Here is a 9595-nt window from a genome sequence, read left to right as displayed (position 1 = left end):
CCACCCACATCAGGACACGTCTAGGTGGGTGGCGAGGCGGCAGGTGGGTGCAGGACAGCACCCAAGTGCCAGGTGCTACACCCTGCCCAGCATGCGAGCAATCCACCAGTTGCAGGGCATGATGATCCGGCAGATGACCCTCCCGCCCTGGTAGCAGTAGGGGTAGGGGTAGTAGCGCCCCGCCGGCAGTAGCGGTTGGCGCGGCGGCACTGGGCGCAGCAGTAGCCTCGCTCGTCCCACAAGGGATGGAACTCCAGCCCGTTCTCCGACTGCCGGGAAGAGCCGGTGTCACCACAGGGAGGGGGATGCATGGCTGAGCACTCCAGGAACATGCTGGGACATCCCAGGAGCATGGACAGGACACTCCAGAAACATGGATAGGACATGCTGGGAGGGCAGACTGGGCACCCCCAGAAGCATGGGCAGAGCACCCTGGAACATGGCCAGGGCACTCTAGGAGTATAGATGAGACAGCCCAAGGGACACACCCAGGGCACCCCAGGAACATGACCAGAACACCCCAGGAGCATGACCAGGACCCCCTAGGAACATGACCAGGACACCCCAGGAGCACGACCAGGACACCCCAGGAGCACGACCAGGACACCTGGGTCCACAGCCGGGACACCCCAGGGAGCGATTCCCCACACTCACGTAGTCGTTGATGGGCAGGTCCTCCTCAGTGAGCTGCCGTGCCCGACGCTTGGGCCCTGGTTGTGCATCTTTCTCCACCTCGTGTTCGCTCCCCCCATCTGACCAGCTCTGGCTGGCTATGAGCAGCTCAGGATCATCTTCTTCTGCCCCTTCAAGGTCAGCCAGCTCAGGAGCTACAGGAAGAGCCCAAACATTGCAGCAATCAGGAAGCAGGAGGACAAATCCAGCAGCAGGTATTAATATTTCTACTAAAATTCGATGTCATGGTACAGGAAAACCTAACAGCAAATCAGCTGTACTCCGCTGCCTCCTGCTCTTACCAAGCTTGTGAGAGGGGCTATAGGAGGTAATATCATGGAGGGAGAGGGTAGAGAAGACATGGCCCATGTCTTTTCTGTGTTCATGGGTGGTGGGTGCCCATGAGTGGTGTTGGTACCCCCTGCACGGGCTGTGAGTGCAGGGAATGTCCTTATGCTGAACTCTGCTGCCATGGTGGGGATTTGTCAGCAAAGCAACATGTTTTTGGGCAGACTACACCCAGCTACGTCACCCATGGCTTAATTAAGACCTGCAGTAACATTAATTTCCATGAATTTCTCCCCTAAACAGTGGGGACCAAGAGCAGCCTCCCTCTGCATCGGGGATCCCTGATGCCAACTTGCTCCCAGGACCATCGATGGCCGTGAGCTGGTGGGGGATGAGATGTGCCTCTGTGGCTGCAAAGCAGAGAGTGTTTTCTCGATTGGGGTTTTTTAAACTACCTCGTTCAGATAGAAGTAGGTTAGAGAGAGAGCAGGTAATTACGCTGGCAGATCTCTGAGGCCACAACCTCTGCAAGGGCTGTGTAGTGAGCAGCTGGAGGTGGCAACCCCGTTGTGTGATTTAGATGCGGATGTCTGCTCATGCTCTGATGTTCACGCAGTGATGAAAATTTAGGCGTCCCAGTTTCCAGCAGTGCTGGCTTCTTTGCAGGTACAAAAGGTTGTGGGTTTTTTTCCCTTGTTATTAGGAGGGTGGCCACTCTGCAAACTGTGAGATGGTGGGGAGCCAGCGGAAACAAACGCTTTGCAGAGAGAAACTTCAGCCCCTGCTGTTACATTGGCCATGCTCTCTTGTGGTCATGGCCGATGTCGTGTTAACATCTGAGATGTACAATGAAGATGTCACAGTGGGGAGCGTGGCAGGGGGGATGTGAGTGGATGGCAGGGCTTCTCCCAGTGAGGGGACTCACGAGCACTTTGGGGAGGAGATGGCTCCTTGTACCTGCTATTGGCGTGGGGTGGATCCAGTAGATGGTCACGTTTCTGCAGATGTCAAAAATTTTGGAGCTCTTCAGGAACTCCTTGTTCTGAATGGGCTTTTCCCCAGGCACCCAGACCACAGACTGCTCAAAGTAGGTGGTTGTGATTTCTTCTCCCTGGAAGAAGAGTGAGATTTCACCTTAGCATGGAGAGACACCCTCTCTCCACCGCTGGCTGCTTCTCCTCCCCTTGACTTACCCGGAGGCACCTGTGCCCTCCCAGACAGCAGCCGGTCTTCATCTGCTTTGGCTCGTGATGCTCGCTGAGGGCATGTGCAGTACCCCTCTGGTCCTCAAGACCCACCACGAGCCTTGTCTTTCCCATCTGCTTTCAGCCAACACCACTCCACTCTATCCTCCCTCCATTCCTCATGCTTCAGGAACTTTCTCCTGTGCAGTCCCCACCATCTGGAAGAGCCTTCTGGAGTACCCCAGCTCATTTAAAACCCAAGATTAAAACATCTCCTCTCTGCTTTCCTCTTACTACTTAATTTCTCTCTCCTTCTGCTGCTGATTTTGTGATCGAACACTTTAATTTATTCCTCACAGAAATTCTTTGCACAGACGTATTCCGTGATTTATACCTCATGCCTCTGCCGTTGCGGTAGTTCCTGGTACATTTTGGCAGGCACTTAGGGAGGGAGATAGATGAAGATTATTGGATGGGTCTGCACTGAGCTATCTGCCAAGGCAGCGTTGTGTGTGTTGGTGGTGGTAGCCCACTGAGCAAGCTGGTATGCTTCTCTCCAGAAGGCGTCTAGAGCTGTATTTCTCGTTTTTAGAGTTTTTCCTTACCGCTTTGGGAAGTCTTAGGAAAGAGCCAACGCAACCTGACCCAATCTGAGGCGTTTTCGGCGTCGCTAGTGAAAGCCGCAGGGTTGGGGAGGTGCTGCCTGGAGGACCTGGCAGCGCAGCGCCTCTGGGAAGAGATGACTGGAGCTTAAATCTACATTTATCTCATTGAGTTTTACATTTCGGCTCTCTACCTGGGGCAATGTTCCGCTAAAGCCTGGGAAGTCAGATCCCTTTTACGATGGTAGCCGAAAAGATCTATTAGCTTCTTACAGCATAATCAAAGAATCAGTGTCTGGGAATTTGGGTCATGATTCAGGGAAATGTTCCTGCCCACGCTTCGTTTCAAACACGTGTCCTGCTGGTGTTTTATCTGCAATGGCTTCTTTGGGAGGGGGTTTTCAATCTTCTGACACACTTCGTTCTTGCAAACGGGAAGGTGGGAGGGCTGTGCCACCACCGGGGGCTGGGGGATGAGGACAGGGGACAACTGCTGTCAAGGGACTGAGCCGTCACCCCGGGTTACACTGTTAGAGAGGGATTGAAATATGGAGTCAAACACTTTTTTCCAATCAGCATGCAAAACGTGAGGCTCCTTGCAAGCAGGATGTGGTGAGCCAAAGCTAAATGGGTGTAAGGAGCAGTGGGGCACGCTGATGGGAGGAATGCCCGTGCAGGACGGGGAGGTGGCCCAGCCTGGCGTTTCCCACCTCCCAGGGCTGCGTGCCAAGCGCCTTCTCAACTCGCGTTTCTTAAATGCATCTGATCTTTTAAATTCATTACTTCTGCCTCATTCTGCTTGAGAATACGAGGCTCAGTTCTTGGAGAAAAAAAATGGACTGACTTTTTGGTGCCTGCTAATCCCGAGCTGCCTTGCGACCTTTTGACTACAACGGGATTATTGTTCTTGATCCCCGGTATTGTGCCGAGAGGTTTTTGTCTGTCGGCTGCCTAATCCCGTCTCTTTCCACTTGTTTTTAGAAGCAATCCTCTGAAATAAGATCACTTTATGAAGCGATCAGAACTCGTTATTTCTTCTTTGTGGCTGCTCTGGGAAGGCTGGAGCAGATAGGAGGGCGGTGGGGATGGCAGCCACGCTCCCACCGCAGGGAGAGGACTTGGGTCCTGTTTTATTCACCCACCTCAAGCTCGGGGATCTTGGCCTCTGTCGTCTCAGGTAGGACTTTCGTCTGAGTTTTGATGAAACATTTTTGAAGTCCCACAAAGAAGATGCCGGTTATTCCCTACAGCATCAAAACAAACACCAAAAAAAGCAGTCAGGGCAGAGCAAGAGGATAAATAACTCCATCGTACAGAGGGTGCAGCTAGAGGACGGTTTAGGTCTGCTGATGTTTTTATGCAAACTCTGTTCAGCAGTGATGCTAAGATATACTAACAGGTTCTCCTAAGGGATATTGCATTTTACAGCTTGGGAGAATTGGGCTTTTTACAAATACTTGAAGGCAGACAGTCATCAAATTTTACTTTGCTCCCCTTCTCCTTATAGCTATCAGGAGCTCTGGTTATCATAAATAAAAGTATGCAGAATAGCATCTGACCGTTATGGTTATATGAACATTCAGCCTCAAGTTCCTGCTAGGCTATTAGCTGAAAATTTTGCCATATGTCACTGCACAGGGTATTTCCCTACCAGTTTTAATTAGATTTCAGAGAGAGCCTACAACATTGTCACGAGGTTTTAATGCTCTCCAGACAGACAAATGTACTGGGCTCGGACAGATTTATGATGATTGCGTTCCTTTGCAAGGGTAAATCCAGCAACTAGGTCTGGCTTTTAAGATATATGTTGTTGGAACTGAACCACGTCGCTATAAAGTACCGGTGGAAGCTTATGTAGATACACATCTCCTTTCCTTTGAGAGCATCCCCAGAGAATCTGCATCTGGGCGTTGCTCTCCCTGATGCAGGAGTGAATTGTCCTGGGGCTTTTGCTAAAGCAACCCTGCAGTGTTCCAAGGGATCCCACTGGTCCTGCTTTAGGAGGAGAGGAAATGGCTTCAGCCTGCATCAGAGGAGGTTTAGGTTGGATATTAGGAAAAATTTCTTCACTGAAATTGTTGTCAAGCACTGGAAAAGGCTGCCCAGGGAAGTGGTGGAGTCACCGTTGCTGGAGGTATTTAAAAGACATGTGGATGTGGTGCTCAGGGACATGGTTCAGTGGTGAGCCTGGCATCGCTAGTTAACGGTTGGATTCAATGACCTTAAAGGTCTTTTCCAACCTAAACGACTCCATGGTGCTAAGCCCACCGGCAGGGTCCTGGGGACAAACCCTGCTGCACTCACGTTTTTGAAGTCATGGATCTCCAGGATTTCCTCACTGCCGTTCCCACTCCTGAAGGTCTCCGTCCTGGCCAGAGGGTCAATCTCCATCACAATCTTCTTCTTCTCGCCATGGCTGAAGAACGTGTGTTCCATGCCATAAACCTGTGAGGGCCAAAACCGCAGAGAGGTGTGCTGGGGTCCCACCTGATTTCATACACTGGCTGGTGGGCGAGCAGGCTGGAGCTGGGTGTGTGACCCCTGAGGCTGGGTGCCCTGCCACGGGGCTGGCTGCTTCCTCGCAGCCCTGCTCTGATCCAGGCAGATCATCTGGGTAGCACAAAGAGAAGCAGCTCCCAGGTTCCAGGGCTGGGAAGAAAAGCAGGATGGGGACGGGCATTGGGGGAACATGTGTTCCTGGGAAGATGCTTGCACCAGGAGCTTCATCACGGCTCTGCCTTTGCTGGCACTTTCTGTCGCCTATTATGTCCCAGGCTGGACTGAAGTGAGGCCCAAGGGACCTCACTTTCCTATCTCTCTGGCTTGCTTGCTCCATCAGTGCATCCCTGGCTTGCTTGCACCACCACTGTGTCACAGTATCGCAGTATCACAGTATGCTAGGGATTGGAAGGGACCTCAAATGATCGTCTAGTCCGATCCCCCTGCCAGAGCAGGAACACGTAGATGATGTTACACAGGAAGGCGTCCAGGTGGGTTTTGAATGTCTGCAGAGAAGGAGACCCCACCCCCTCCCTGGGCAGCCTGTGCCAGGGCTCTGTCACCCTCACTGAGAAGAAGTTTCTTCTCAAATTTAAGTGGAACCTCTTGTGTTCCAGCTTGGTTCCATTACCCCTTGTCCTATCATTGTTTGCCACCGAGAAGAGCCTGGTTCCATCCTCGTGACACTCCCCCTGGATATATTTATAAACACTGATAAGGTCACCCCTTAGTTTCCTCTTCTCCAGACTAAAGACACCCAGCTCCCTCAGACTTTCCTCGTAAGGGAGATGCTCCACTTATCCCTTAATCATCTTAGTTGCTCTGTGCTGGACTCTCTCCAGCAGTTTCCTGTCCTTCTTGAACTGAGGGGCCCAGAACTGGACACAATATTCCAGATGCGGTCTCACCAGGGCAGAGTAGAGGGGAAGCAGGACCTCTCTCGATCTAAGGAGAACCTCTCTCGATCTGAGGAGGACCTCTGTCGATCTCGCTCCACCACTGCATCCTTGTCTTTCTTGCTCCATCACTGCATCCCCAGGTCACTTACTCCCTTACTGCAACCTTGGCTTGCTCACTCCATCATATCAACCCTGGCTCGCTTGCTCCGTCTCTGCATCTTCTCTTTTTCCTGGAAAGGCAGAGGTAAAAGCCTCTTTCCGCCTGGAGGAGATCAGGGAGTGCCTGCAGATTAAAGACCGCCTTGAGGGCTGCTGAAGAGCTTTGGGGCGTAGCAGCTGGCTTCCCGGCGGCACTCATCCCTGCGGGGAGCCAGGGGGAGCAGCCCTCTCCTCCTCGCAGGTGCTCGCCGCACTCAGCCAGCCCCACAGCCCCTCCAGTCTGTGGATCCCTGTCCCTTAAAGGATGAGTAGTGGCAGATGCTTATTTGAAGCAGAGAAACGATTCCGCCGGCGTAGTGAGAGCTGGCAAGCCTTGGAGACTCGTTTCCCAGATTAAATGGCATCATGTAGGGGGAAAGATGAAGGAGCAGGGATGGGAAAGCCCTGTTTGTCCCCCAGTGTGACCGTGGGGTGGGGAAGGAGCACCCTGACCGCACAGCAACACCCTGGTGAGGGGCAGGGGCTCTGCCTGCAGTCCCAACCTAACCCCCCTTTCACAGTCCTCTGGTTCTTGCACATCTCTTCCTGTTAGTGGGTTCAAAGCCTCCTAGCAATGTTTTGAGCATCAGCATCCCCCATTTTGCAGCTGCTGGAGGAAACCTGGGCGCAGAACCGGCCGTGCAGGAGGTGACTGCTGGATACCGTTACCCCTGCTTGAAAGTTAGAAGAGAGAGTTGAAATTTAGAAGAGAGACGGGAGCCTTGGCAGCCGTGAGCATCTCCTGAGCATCTCCTGTTAGACGGCAGGAGGCTTTTACAAACTCATACAGCTGTCAATGGGCTTTATGGAATGGCAAAAATAGTCTGAAGCCTGAACTGGCTGGAAGGCCAACGGTTTTGACTGACAAAATGTGCGTGGTGCCATAAATCATTTCTAGGAGGGTAGGATCCCGGGTGGCACCTTACCTTCGAGTACCTCTCCATTTACCGAGAATTACTTTTTCCAGTGCAGTGGCCAGCTATCCCATTTGGGCTTTGCCGGCTTCATGCTGCTCAGAGAGCTGTGAGTTGTTTTATAGGGCTAAAAATGACACTTGCTCACGAATCGTTGAAATATGTCCCCCCGCGAGGCCACAGCGAGCCCCTCGTTACCTGACTCATCGCCTCCGCTCCCTGCACCGTGCCGGCCGGTGCGGATACCGTCGCGCAGAGGGCAGCACCACGTCCAAGGCCACCCCTCAGAGGAACAAGTCTTCTTTAAAGGATTTTCTCCACTCTCCACTTGCATGAAGGGAGCTCGAAGGGAGTTTTGTTCTTTAAAGAGTTTAGTTCCTCCTTGGCTGATATTTTTTTGAGCATTAGGAACTTCCATCCTGCCCCATCCTGCTATTCCTAGAGGACTTCCAGGCCAGCTGGTGATGTCAGACACCAGGAGCATCAGCACCAGGCTTCATCGCAGGAGCCTCTTTCCGTTCCTGAGACCTCATGGCTCACTTGCCTGCCCGCCAGGCCTTGTGAAGGGATTTCAGAAATTCCAGCAGTCTCCATCCTTGACCAGTGCCTGCCAGTGAGGATGATGAGAGCCGTTTCTCTGGATAACCTTGCTGGGACTTTGGCAATGGCTTTGTGCTGCTCGGAGAAAACTTCCCTGCAGGGGTTAACAGTTTCTTCCCCCCACGGCTGGCACGCACCCCATTTTTCGTGGAACAGTAGGGACTTTATAACCGTTTTGGCAGGAGCCTGGAGGCACATATGGCTTTTATTGCTTTTTCTTTTATTTTTTTGCGGCTATTTATTTCTATTTGATGATAAGAAGACAAAGTTTCCAGCAAGCGAGGGGACTTCCTCTGCCCAGTGGGAGGGCAGCCTGGCCAGGCTGGCATGGCTCTGGCACGGGAAGGGAGGACTGAGGCGATGGCAACGTGGGGAAGAGTCCCATGAGAATTTTGGAGACACTTTTAAGAGTCTGCAAAAACCATCAGTGCCAGGGTGCAAAGTGGAACCTCCTGGATGAGCATGAAAACTCAAAGGGCAGGAGGATGAGGAGCACTGGGCAGGCTATTGGATTCAAGGTTAAGCCGTTTGCTTGCGTTATGGGATGATTAAAAAAAAAAAAAGGAATAAAAGAAAGGGTTTTGGCAGAACTGCCAAGACGGTGGACAGAGATGTGTGGGAGATGTGCAGCCCCGCTGCCGCCCTCGGCACGCTTGGCACTTACAGCAGCGTCCGTCTGGGGAGCTGGGAACAAACGAGCCCAATCCAGTTAGCAGGAGCTCCTCCAAAGGCTAATCCGTCTCACCGTCCCCTCACATTGCAGACACATTAAAGTAAGAAATATAATCCATGACAATCAATCACCACTGCGTCCTGGCTTTCTCTCCTCTTTATGCGGTGGCATAATGACTTTTTCACCAGTTTCTGGCAAGATAATTGAAATGAAATGGAAAATATTTTCTTACTTGTCATAAAATTTGCTGCTGGTGAAATAAGAGTGACTTTAACTCTTCGTGGCGTAGCTCCCATCCCCAGTAATTGTCAGTAAAGGAAAGAATGCGGTGACCGAGAGAAAAACCCAGCCTGTATAAAGTAAAACCTAGCTATGAATAATACAAAGATTTTAAAAAGTCCTATGAATGCCTGTGGTCTGCATTTTGAAAAGTTGACTGGTTTTCAGGGTGTAGTTAAAAGTTTCAGTGAGCTGGGGTGGGGGGACAGCTCTGGCTGGGGAAGCAGCAGTCAGAAATTGGAGAGATTTTACTTACTTTTCTGGGTGTTGGGTTCCAGAGGTATCTGACACCAAAAAATATGAGAATAAGAGAAATGAGGAGCACGCTGAAGAGCAGTCCGCAGATCTGGTACCTGGTGCGGGTCTTCTTTCGCCTCTTGGATGCTTCTGCCTAATTAACGACAAAGCGGCGATAGCCGGCGGTCCGTGGGCGATTCGAGGGGGGACGGGGACACGTGCATATCAGACACTCTGCATGCTGACGAGCTGCATGGTGGCAAAGCCAGCCACGAACTTACGTCCAGAAAGCGGCAGTCCTCTGGGCTCTCCCGAGCTGTCCCTCCCATGGTCTCCTCTGTGTGCGAGGACGCGAGCCCGCTCCGAGGTGGAGTTAACAGAGCTCTGGGCTGCACATGCAGCAAAGGAGGGGGGGAAAGGCTGGGTCACCGCCGCCCCCGTGACGGTGGCAGCCAGCTTTCCTCCCGCAGCTATTGCTGTTTGCAGGGTGCAAGCAATTCCCACGCTTTTGGAGACCAGCCTGCACGATGCTCTGCTGCGCGCGAGGGCC

General features: G+C 52.2%; 1 protein-coding gene across 1 annotated transcript; it reads right to left on the bottom strand.

The window, feature by feature from the left end:
• Positions 1-75: 75 nt before the first annotated feature.
• TNMD (tenomodulin) lies at positions 76-9374 on the bottom strand. Its single transcript, XM_009875668.1, is given in 8 exon segments — positions 76-179; positions 182-269; positions 655-827; positions 1918-2071; positions 3889-3990; positions 5051-5191; positions 9065-9199; positions 9327-9374. Coding segments are annotated over 8 exon segments (945 nt in total).
• Between the last annotated feature and the right edge of the window lie 221 nt (positions 9375-9595).

This window comes from Apaloderma vittatum, unplaced genomic scaffold (assembly GCF_000703405.1).
Source record: "Apaloderma vittatum isolate BGI_N311 unplaced genomic scaffold, ASM70340v1 scaffold24178, whole genome shotgun sequence".
NCBI lineage: Eukaryota > Metazoa > Chordata > Aves > Trogoniformes > Trogonidae > Apaloderma > Apaloderma vittatum.
Note: the sequence above shows the minus strand (reverse complement) of the source record. Positions and strands in the feature narration are given on the sequence as shown.